Below are 11,883 nucleotides of genomic sequence, written 5' to 3'. Positions count from 1 at the left end.
CTCCCCTACACCTGTGACCACTGGCAGAAAATTGCACAGTGAATAAAATAATTATTAGGAAGCTTATGTAGCAAGGGAGGAAAAAATGCTCATGCTATCTTGTTTAGGGAATAGAGCAAAAGACAAAATATCTCCATTAGTGACTACAGTTTTGTAAAAAACTGAAGTAGTAAATTGAGCTAGGTCTGGAAGGAAACAGAAAAACAGTGTGATCCATTGAATGGCAGAAGTGTCAAAAAATATTTTATTCTTGTTTTGTGCTGATGTCACTCAGTGTGACAAATATTTTTATGCTTTACAAAATTATCTTGTGGTCAACATAATATCCTTTCTTTGGTAATGTTTCAGTGATATTATGGCAATATAGCTACCTACTCTGTGAAGATGACTTTGGTACTTACTGTCTTGGAGTTAAACTCAATCTGGGCTTTGGGTAACCTGGCTCCTTTAGTGTGCATGGATCTGCAGGACCAAAGGAAAAAGGCATCACTCTATGAAATCACTAGCCACATAGTTCTTTCCACCAGAACTCTAAAAATACACCTGCTCACATGGATCACTGCGAACTGCTGGTAAGGGTACATTAGCAAACATCTTTGGCTTTGTCTAGTAATGACAGAGGTATCTACAACCATAGATAACCATAACCACACCATAACCCAGAAATTCCATTCCTAGGTATTTACTCTGGCAAAACTATTGGCACATTTACACCAGTAAATACATACAAAAATGTTTACAGTCACATTATCCTAGTCACCAAAAACTGAAAACGATTCAAGTGCTCATTTTTTAAAAAGATATATTTATTTATTTGAGATCAAAGCAAGAGAGCATGGTGGAGGGGGAGGGACAGAGGGGAGGAAGAGAGAGTCTTAAGCAGACTCTGCCCTAAGCACAGAGACCAAAAAGGGGCTCCATCTCATGACCCCAAGATCATTACTTGAGCCAAAACCAAAAGTCAGGAACTTAGACTGTGCCCCTCAGGTGCCCCTCAATTTAGCTAACTGTTCATTAACACTACAATGGATTTTCTTAAAAAAAAAAAAGGTAAGCATACAGTGTAATCACGCAATTCTATATAACAGTGAATGCATACAAACTACTTTTAGACTTAACAAAACAAATGAAGGGACACCTGGGTGGCTCAGTGGTTGAGCATCTGCCTGTGGCTCAGGTCATGATCCTGGGGTCCTGGGATCGAGTCCACCATCAGACTCCCCGCAGGGAGCCTACTTCTCCCTCTGCCTATGTCTTTGCCTCTCTCTGTGTGTCTCTCATGAATAAATAAAACGTTAAAAAAAATGAAGCTCATAAGGATGACCATGAATGAAAGATGCAAGATACATGGTATGACTTCATTCATGAAAAGTTTAAAAGCAGATAAAATTAAACTATGCCAGTTAAGGATGCTTACAAAACTGGCAAAACTATAAAGTAAGGACATGATTAACTCAGATGTCAAGATGGTAGTTACCTCTGGAGAGGGAAGGGAAGAAGAGTTTGTTTAGAAAGTGACACACTGAGGGCACCTGAGTGGCTCAGTGGTTGAGTGTCTGCCTTTGGTTTGTGATCCTGGAGTCCTGGGATCAAGTCCTGCTTTGGGCTCCCCTGAGAAAAAGAAAAAGAAAGAAAGAGAGAAAGAAAGAAAGAAGAAAGAAAGAAAGAAAGAAAGAAAGAAAGAAAGAAAGAAAGAAAGAAAAAAAGAAAGAAAGAAGAAAGAAAGAAAGAAAGAAAGAAAGAAAGAAAGGAGCACGCTGGGGCTTCTGGCCTGGAAGTGTTCCTTCTTGATGAGATGGTGTTTTGCAGATGTTCACTTTATAATTTTACTTTAAATAGTGGTACAGTTGTATTTTACATTCCTTTCTTTGTAGTTTATATGTTGAAAAAGAAAAAATAGGAGACCCTAACAAAGAGAGAAGACTCCTGTGTGTCAGGAGTAAGGAGGTTGAGAAATCACCTTTTCTAGAAACAGAAACCACTTTTTCAAGTTACTGAAGTAGGAGTGAAAGGTAGAGAAATTAATGGAGATCTTGATTAATGAAACCAAACCACCTTCAGGATTTGGTTGTCCAGGAACATGATTCAGAATCATTACCTAGTAAATAAATGTGGTCTTTTGAATTCATCAAAGCAAGGTATTACCAGCAAGAATTGTACCTTGGAAAGCGTACAATTCCTCCATACAGTGGAAATGAGAGTTCTCCGCAGGTCCTGGAGGCTCATGCACTGGGAGGAGTCCTCTTTTCATGCAGGCTGGCACTTTCTCCTGCCAACAGAGAAGTTGAGATTGCAGCTTCTGTACCTGAATTCAGGTTGTCTCTAGCAGTCATGAAGAGTTATGAACACAGGCATGTTTGTTATCTGGACAATCCTCATAGGGCTTGTGGCCTCTGGAAGTTCTCTGAGATGAAAAAGAAAAGGTTTCAGGGACTTAGCCTGGAGGCAGGACTCCAACAATTTTTAATGGAACCTAGAATGAGAGAGTAATGAGGAGTAGAGGGTTGTCATGACATTTTGCTACAACCAGAGAAACCACCTAAAGCACTCCCAGGTTATGAACAGCTGCCCAAGAAGATACTAGTTAAGCTTATTGAGCCTTTCTCAAGCTGACTTGGAAAGCATAACACCTAGCAATATGTTCCTTTGATTGGTCAGCATGGATAATCTGCCCCAAACTAAACATTCTCCCAAGAACCAGAAGTTTGCATCGATTACTTGTGCATTTGAAGTCTATCATTTCAAATTCAAATCTGAAGATTCTCACTGGCTTTAGTTTAATTTTGTATTCCTGGCACACTATTAAACTTGGGAAGAAGCAAAAAAGGTTACTCAATCCTCTTGCATTGTAGTGTAAAGTTTGACATACTGTTGTCTGGGGGACTTACAGCTCTGGAGGAGTGGAGGTGAACATAGAGCTTCTTGTCTGGTGCACATAACTTCTGCCTGGTGGAACAGGTAACCCCAAATATTATACTGTGGCCCTTTGGACATTAATTGGTTTTGTATATAACCCAGCAATCTATGTTAGCACTATCAAAAGTATCTAGTTTCTGAAATACTCTTTTTTTGTATATTTTTTATAGTTCGATTTGCCAACATATAGCATAACACCCAATGCTCATCCCATCCAGTGCCCCCCTCAGTGCTGGTCACCCAGTCACCCCAAACCCCCACCCGCCTCCTTTTCCACCACCCCTTGTTTGTTTCCCAGAGTTAGGTGTCTCTCATGTTCGGTCACCCTCTCTGATATTTCCCACTCATTTTCTCTCCTTTCCCCTTTATTCCCTTTCACTATTTTTTATATGCCCATATGAGTGAAACCATATGATTGTCCTTCTCCAATTGACTTACTTCACTCAGCATAATACCCTCCAGTTCCATCCACGTTGAGACAAATGGTGGGTATTTGTCATTTCTAATGGCTGAGTAATATTCCATTGTATACATAAACCACATCTTCTTTATCCATTCATCTGTCGATGGACACCGAGGCTCCTTCCACAGTTTGGCTATTGTGGACATTGCTGCTAGAAACATCGGGGTGCAGGTGTCCTGCCATTTCACTGCATCTGTATCTTTGGGGTAAATCCCCAGTAGTACAATTGCTGAGTCATAGGGTAGCTCTATTTTTAACTCTTTGAGGAACCTCCACACAGTTTTCCAGAGTGGCTGCACCAGTTCACATTCCCACCAACAGTGCAAGAGGGTTCCCCTTTCTCCACATCCTCTCCAACATTTGTTGTCTCCTGTCTTGTTAATTTTCACTATTCTTCTACATGTGGATGTCCAATTTTCCCAGCACCATTTATTGAAGAGACTGTCCTTTTTCCAGTGGATAGTCTTTCCTGCTTTGTCGAATATTAGTTGACCATAGAGCTGAGGGCCCATTTCTGGATTCTCTATACTATTCCATTGATCTATGTGTCTGTTTTTGTGCCAGTACCACACTGTCTTGATGACCACAGCTTTGTAGTACAACCTGAAGTCTGGCATTGTGATGCCCCCGGCTCTGGTTTTCTTTTTTAATATTCCCCTGGCTATTTGGGGTCTTTTCTGATTCCACACAAATCTTAAGATGATTTGTTCTAACTCTCTGAAGAAAGTCCATGGTATTTTGATAGGGATTGTATTGAATGTGTAAATTGCCCTGGATAGCATTGACACTTTCACAATATTAATTCTTCCAGTCCATGAGCATGGAATATTTTTCCATCTCTTTGTGTTTTCCTCAATTTCTTTCAGAAGTGTTCTGTAGTTTTTAAGGTATAGATCCTTTACCTCTTTGGTTAGGTTTATTCCTAGGTATCTTATGCTTTTGGGTGCAATTGTAAATGGAATTGACTCCTTCATTTCCCTTTCTTCAGTCTCATTGTTAGTGTATAGAAATGCCACTGATTTCTGGGCATTGGTTTTGTATCCTGCCACACTGTCGAATTGCTGTATCAGTTCTAGCAATCTTGGGGCGTAGTCTTTTGGGTTTTCTAGGTACACTATCATGTCATCTGCAAAGAGGGCAAGTTTGACTTCTTCTTTGTCAATTTTAATGCCTTTTATTTCTTTTTGTTGCCTGATTGCTGAGGCTAGGATGTCTAGTACTATGTTGAATAGCAGTGGTGAGAGTGGACATCCCTGTCATGTTCCTGACCTTAGGGGAAAGGCTCCCAGTGTTTCCCCATTGAGAATGATATTTGTTGTGGGCTTTTCATAGATGTCTTTTAAGATGCTGAGGAATGTTCCCTCTATCCTTACACTCTGAAGAGTTTTGATCAGATATGGATGCTGTATTTTGTCAAATGCTTTCTCTGTATCTATTGAGAGGATTATATGGTTCTTGTTTCTCTTGTTGATATGATCTATCACATTGATTGCTTTACGAGTGTTGAACCAGCCTTGCATCCCGGGGATAAATCCCACTTGGTCATGATGAACAATCTTCTTAATGTACTGTTGGATCCTATTGGCTAGTATCTTGTTGAGAATTTTTGCTTCTGTGTTCATCAGGGATATTGGTCTGTAATTCTCCTTTTTGGTGGGGTCTTTGTCTGGTTTTGGAATTAAGGTGATGCTGTCCTCAGAGAACGAGTTTGGAAGTACTCCGTCTCTTTCTATCTTTCCAAACAGCTTTAGTAGAATAGGTATGGTTTCTTCTTTAAACGTTTGACAGAATTCCCCAGGGAAGCCATCTGGCCCTGGACTTTTGTGACTTGGGAGATTTTTGATGACTGCTTCAATTTCCTCCCTGGTTATTGGTCTGTTCAGGTTTTCTATTTCTTCCTGTTCCAGTTTTGGTAGTTTGTGGTTTTCCAGAAATGTGTCCATTTCTTCTAGATTGCCTAATCTATTGGCATATAGCTGCTCATAATGTTTTTAAATAATTTGTATTTCCTTGGTATTGGTTGTGATCTCTCCTTTTTCATTCGTGATTTTATTAATTAGAGTCTTTTCTCTTTTGTTTTTAATAAGGCTGGCAAATGGTTTCTCTATATTATTAATTCTTTCAAAGAACCAACTCCTGGTTTTGTTGCTCTGTTCCACAGTTCTTCTGGTCTCTATTTCATTGAGTTCTGCTTGAATCTTTTTATTAACTCTCTTCTTCTGCTGGGTGTAGGTTTTATTTGCTGTTCCTTCTGCAGTTCCTTTAGGTGTGAGGTTAGCTTGTGTATTTGAGTTTTTTCCAATTTTTTGAGGGATGTTTGTATTGCAATGTATTTCCCTCTTAGGACTGCTTTTGCTGTATCCCAAAGATTTTGAATGGTTGTATCTTCCTTCTCATTAGTTTCCATGAATCTTTTAATTCTTCTCTAATTTCCTGGTTGACCCTTTCATCTTTTAGCAGGTCCTTAACCTCCACGTGTTTGAATTTCTTCCAAATTTCTTCTTGTGATTGAGTTCAAGTTTCAAAGCATTATGGTCTGAAAATATGCAAGGGACAATCCCAATCTTTTGGTACCTGTTAAGACCTGATTTGTGACCCAGTATGTGGTCTATTTTGGAGAAAGTTCCATGTGCACTTGAGAAGAATGTGTATTCAGTTGCGTTTGGATGTAAAGTTCTGTAAATATCTGAAATTTATCTGGTCCAGTGTATCATTTAAAGGTCTTGTTTCTTTGGTGATGTTGTGGTTAGAAAATCTGTCATTTGCAGAGAGTGCTGTGTTGAAGTCTCCCACTATTAGTGTATTATTATCTAAGTATGTCTTTACTTTGGTTATTAATTGATTGATATACTTGGCAGCTCCCACGTTAGGGGCATAAATATTCATGATTGTTAGGTCCTTTTGTTGGATAGATCCTTTGAGTATGATATAGTGTCCCTCTTCATGTCTTACTACAGTCTTTGGGATAAACTTTATCTGATATGAGGATTGCTACCTCTGCTTTCTTTTGAGGACCATTTGAATGGTAAATGGTTCTCCACCCTTTCATTTTCAGGCTGTAGGTGTCCTTATGTCTAAAATGAGTCTCGGCGCCTCGGGGGTTCCTTGATGGGCTAGTGAATGGGGCAACCCCTTTGGCTGGAATCCCTAAGCCGACCAGGCTGCAGGGTAGGGGTGGGGAGCTGTTTGCCAAGTGGCAGAGACGAGCAGACAGAGCTGCCCCCACGCCTGCCCAGCTCCTCCGGTCACAGCAGCTCAGTCTTCCAAAGCTGCTGGACCCCAGGGAGTGCTGACCACCACCTGAGCAGCCGGCTGAATCTGCCTCCACAATGCCGCTCTCAGGAACCCCAGCCCCCAACAAGAAGAGGAAACCCAGAAAGCTAATCATGGAACTCACTGGAGGTGGATGGGAAAGCTCAGACCTGAACTTGGGCAAGAAGATCAGTGTCCCAAAGGATGTGATGTTGGAAGAGCTGTCGCTGCTCACTAATAGGGGCTCCAAGATGTTCAAACTGCGGCAGATGCGGGTAGAGAAATTTATTTATGAAAACCACCCTGATGTCTTCTCCAACAGCTCAATGGATCACTTCCAGAAGTTCCTTCCCACTGTTGGGGGACAGCTGGGCACAGCTGGTCAGGGATTCTCCAACAGCAAAGGCAACAGTGGAGGCCAGGCAGGGGAAAGTGGCTCTGCCACACATCATGGCTCTGACCAGCATCACCATCAGGGCTCCGGGTCTGGATCTGGAGGTACAGGTGGTCCTGGGGGCCAGACTGGCAGAGGAGGAGCTGCCGGAACAGCATGGGTTGGCAAAACAGGAACAGGAGACCTGACGGGTGGAGAAGGAAAACATATCACTGTGTTCAAGACCTATATTTCCCCATGGGAGCGAGCCATGGGGGTGGACTCTCAGCAGAAAGTGGAGCTTGGCATCGACTTACTGGCCTATGGGGCCAAACCTGAACTTCCCCAATATAAGTCCTTTAACAGGACGGCAATGCCTTATGGTGGATATGAGAAGGCCTCCAAATGCGTGACCTTCCAGATGCCCAAGTTTGACTTGGGGCCTCTACTGAGTGAACCCTTGGTCCTCTACAACCAGAGCCTCTCCAACAGGCCTTCTTTCAATCGAACCCCTATTCCTTGGCTGAGCTCTGGGGAACGAGTAGATTACAATGTGGATATTGGCATCCCCTTGGATGGAGAAACAGAGGAGCTGTGAGGTGTTTCCTCCTCTACTTTGTATCAATTTTCTCTTCTCATGTTCAATTTGAAAGGGAATGCTAAGCAAGATGTCCCTACTGTAAATCCAGTATCCTGGTGGGAATGGAGGGGAAAAGGAGGGAAATATCTATCTTTCCAGGCTTCACTCCAAGTCCCCACTCCAAGCATCCTTCCTCACCAGCTCAGAGCTCCCCTTCCACTTGCTCTGTATGGAACCTGCTCTTTTATGGAATTTGCTCTGCCACTGGTAACAGTCAATAAACTTCAAGGAAATGAAAAAATAAAATAAATAAAATAAAATAAAATAAAATAAAATAAAATAAAATAAAATAAAATAAAATGAGTCTCTTGTAGACAGCAAATAGATGGGTCTTGCTTTTTCATCCAGTCTGAAACCCTGTGTCTTTTGATGGGATCATTAAGCCCATTCAATTTCAGAGTTACTATTGAAAGATATAAATTTAGTGTCATCATAATACCTATTCAGTCCCTGTTCTTCTGGCTTCTTTGGGCTTCCTCTTTCTTTTACAGAGTCCCCCTTAATATTTCTTGCAGAGTTGGTTTGGTAGTCACATATTCTTTCAGTTTCTGCCTATCTTGGAAGCTCTTTATCTCTCCTTCTATTCTGAATGAGAGCCTTGCTGGATAAAGTATTCTTGGCTGCATGTTCTTCTCATGTAGGATCCCGAATATATCCTGCCAGCCCTTTCTGACCTGCCAGGTCTCTGTGGAGAGGTCTGCTGTTAATGTAATACTTCTCCCCATGTAAGTTAGGGATCTCTTGTCTCTTGCTGCTTTAAGGATTTTCTCTTTATCTTTGGAATTTGCAAGTTTCACTATCAAATGTTGAGGTGTTGAATGGTTTTTATTGGTTTTACAGGGGGATCTCTCTATCTCCTGGATCTGAATGCCTGTTTTCCACCCCAAGTTAGAGAAGTTCTCAGCTAAGCTTTCTGGTCCTCTGTCCCTTTTGGCACCCTCAGAAACCCCAATTAAACATAGATTTTTCCTTCTGAAGGTGTCATTTATGTCCCTTAACCTTCCCTCATAGTCTTTTAAATGTTTTTTTTTTAAGAGTTTATTTATTTATTCATGATAGACATAGAAAGAGAGAGAGAGAGAGAGAGGCAGAGACACAGACAGAGGGAGAAGCAGGCTCCATGCAGGGAGCCCCACGCAGGACTGGATCCTGGGACTCCAGGATCACACCCTGGGCTAAAGGCAGGTGCTGAACCACTGAGCCACCCAGGGATCCCCCTCCTCATGGTCTTTTAATTGTTTTTCTCTTTTTTCCTCAGCTTCCTTCCTTGCCATCAACTTGTCTTCTATGTCACTCACTCTTTCTTCTACCTCATTAACCCTGTTCGTTAGCACCTCCAGTTTGGATTGCATTTCATTTAATTGATTTTTAATTTTGGCCTGATTAGCTCTAAATCCTCAGTCATGAAGTCTCTTGAATCCTTTATGCTTTTTTCCAGAGCCACCAGTAGCTTTATAATTGTGCTTCTGAATTGGCTTTCTGACATGGAATTGTAATCCAAATTCTGTAACTCTGTAGCAGAGAATACTGTTTCTGATTCTTTCTTTTGTGGTGAGTTCTTCTTTCTAATCATTTTGCTCAATGCAGAGTGAAAATGAGTTGTATTGAAAAAAGGAAGAAAAAAAGAAAAAAGAAAAAACGAAACAAAACAAAAAACAAGGACGGGTATCCTCTGGTTCTATTATACTATAATCCCTTGACTTCCCCTGGAGCCTTCCAGCACTGCTCAGTCAAGAACTTGCTCTTCTCCTGTCCTTTCAGCTGGGGAAAGCTCCTCTTCTGGGGGAGGGGCCTGCTGTGCTGAGTCTCAAGTGTGTGCACCTGGGGTAGCTGCCCCGCCCCCTGCCGGGTGCCGGGCTCAGTGGGGGCTGTTTATCCTGTGAGGCCCCAGTTCCCTGGCGCCCTGCTCCGTCCCAGGCACAGGGTGACACCAGGAGGGACACCACCACTGGTGGCGGCCAGCTCTCCAGCCCTTGAGTCAGCTCCCGCAGTAATTCCCGCAGCAACCAGTCCACAGGGGCCTGGATGCTCTGGAGGGCGGGGGGCGCTGACCTGCACAGCTCGGGGGCGCCCGGTGGCAGGAGCGTCCTCGCTGTCCTGAGTCCTCCTGGACTCCGCCTGTCCCGGGGGGAGCGCAGGATCCTGGGCTGTGTCCCCAGCACCCTGGGCTCTGGGGCCTGCGCTGCTGGGATCGCGCTCCCGGGGCTGCACAGTCCCCTCCGCGGAGCCGGCGCCTAAGCTGCTCCCGGGCCCACTGGGAGCGCTCCAGCCCTTTAGGGAGCTCAGCCCGCGGTGTGTGGGGCCCTCTCCCCCCGGGGCACACCTCCTCTGTTAGTGACCCTGGGAGCCTGGGGGCTCCCCTGCCCCTCCTGGGGACCTGCCAGCGTCTTTCTGTCCAGGAAGAATTCGGTGCTGATTTTTAAAGTTCCCGCTTCTCTGGGACTGGGCTTTCCTGGCCTGGAGGCTCTAGCCACCCCCCTTAATCCGGCTCCTTATGGGGCCCCTCCCCCACTTGATTCTTTTTTATTTTATTTTTTTTCTGTCTTCCTACCTTGTTGGAAGTGAAAACCCTTCTCTCTGTGGCATTCCGGCTATTCACTCTTTAAATCTCAGGTTGAATTCGTAGGTTTTCAAGATGATTTGAAAATTATCTAGGTAAGTTGGTGGGGACAGGTGACTTGAGTACCCTACTCCTCCACCATCTTGCCCCACCCCCTGAAATATTCTTTAGACAGGTTTTATTTTTTTAGATAGGTTATTTATTTATTTATTTATTTATTTATTTATTTAGAAGAGACAGAGGCATAGAGAGAATCCCAAGCAGGCTGCATGCCTAGCATGGATCTCAAAACGGGGCTCCATCTCCAAACCTGAAATCATGACCTGAGCCAACATCAGGAATCGGACACTTAAGCAACTGAGCCGCTAAGGTACCCCTCTAGATAGGTTTTAAAATAAATTGGACAATCATAGGCAAAAAGGAAGGAAGGAAAGAAGGAAGGAAGGGAGAAAGAAAGACAAAAGCCTTTGCTCTGTGAGAGACCATGTGAATAGGATAAACACACAAGCTGCAGACTGAGAGAAAATATTTGAAAACCATATATCCAACAAAGGAGTGGGATCTAGAATATATATACAATTAAAACTCAACACTAAAAAAAAAAAAAAAAAAAAACCACCAGCACCTCAAATCATCCAAGAAGATGGTCAAAGTCATGAACAGATATTTCACTGAACATGGTAAATTAGCACGTGAAAAGATATTCACCATCAGTAGCTACCAGGAAAATTCAAATTAAAACCACAGTAAGATATCACTATACACCTATCAGAAAGGATGAAAATGAAAGTTAGTGACAACATTAAATGCTGGCAAGGAATGTGGAGAAACTAAATCACTCTTACATTACTGGTGAGAATGTAAAATGGAACAGCCATTCTTGGAAAATACTTTGATAGTTTCTCAGAAAACTAAACACACAAATACCATACAAAGTAGCAATTGCACTCTTGGGCATTTATCCCAGAAAAATGAAAACTTATGCCCACATGAAAACCTGTACACAAATGTTCATAGTTGACAAATGTTCATCACAAATGTTCCTCATAATAGCCCCAAAGTGGAAACAGCCCAGAGGTCCTCCAACAGATGAATAAACAAACTGTAACACAGCCGTATCCAAAATACCACTCAGCAGGAATAAAAGAGAGAATGAGCAAGTGAGAGAGTGAGGAAAACTATTGATAGACACAACAATTTAGATTAATCTCCAGGGAATTATACTGAGTAAAAAAAAAAAAAAAAAAAAAGCCAATCCTAAAAAGCTATATACTCTATTATTCTATTTATTTAACATTTAAATGTTAACATTCCAAAATTTAAAATTTAATATACTTTAACATTTTGGACATTTAACATTCCATAGTTTAAATTATTTAACAAATTGAAACATTTATTTACCCTATTTAATATGAAATTGGAGAAGCAGAGAACAGATTAGTGGTTTCCTGGATTAGGGATCAAGAGGGAGGGTGGGAGAAGAGGGAGGGAGGTGTGGGTATGAAAGAGAACTGGAGGGATGCTTCTTACTATAAAGGAACTATTTTGTATCTTGCATATGATTGTGGACACACAAACCAACAGATGTGATAAAATTGTGTAGAACCCCCCAACACACATACACAAGTACAATGAAATAATAAATCTGTACAAGACCAACGGATTGTATCAGTGTCAAT

At 42.2% G+C, this 11,883-nt stretch overlaps 1 protein-coding gene across 1 annotated transcript; it reads left to right on the top strand.

Annotated features, from left to right (window-relative positions):
- The first annotated feature begins 6,693 nt into the window (after positions 1–6,693).
- On the top strand, positions 6,694–7,714 carry LOC121493510 (myozenin-1-like). Its single transcript, XM_041759427.1, has one exon. The coding sequence runs from the start codon at positions 6,709–6,711 to the stop codon at positions 7,600–7,602; it is 894 nt and encodes a 297-aa protein (XP_041615361.1). The 5' UTR covers positions 6,694–6,708; the 3' UTR covers positions 7,603–7,714.
- Positions 7,715–11,883: the final 4,169 nt, after the last annotated feature.

Source organism: Vulpes lagopus, chromosome 6 (assembly GCF_018345385.1).
Source record: "Vulpes lagopus strain Blue_001 chromosome 6, ASM1834538v1, whole genome shotgun sequence".
Lineage (NCBI taxonomy): Eukaryota > Metazoa > Chordata > Mammalia > Carnivora > Canidae > Vulpes > Vulpes lagopus.
The sequence above is the reverse complement of the archived record's forward strand: the minus strand, read 5'-3'. Positions and strand labels throughout refer to the sequence as shown.

Excerpts from the sequence above, each read along its gene's own strand:
- LOC121493510 (XM_041759427.1), top strand. The coding sequence starts at position 6,709 with ATGCCGCTCTCAGGAACCCCAGCCCCCAACAAGAAGAGGAAACCCAGA.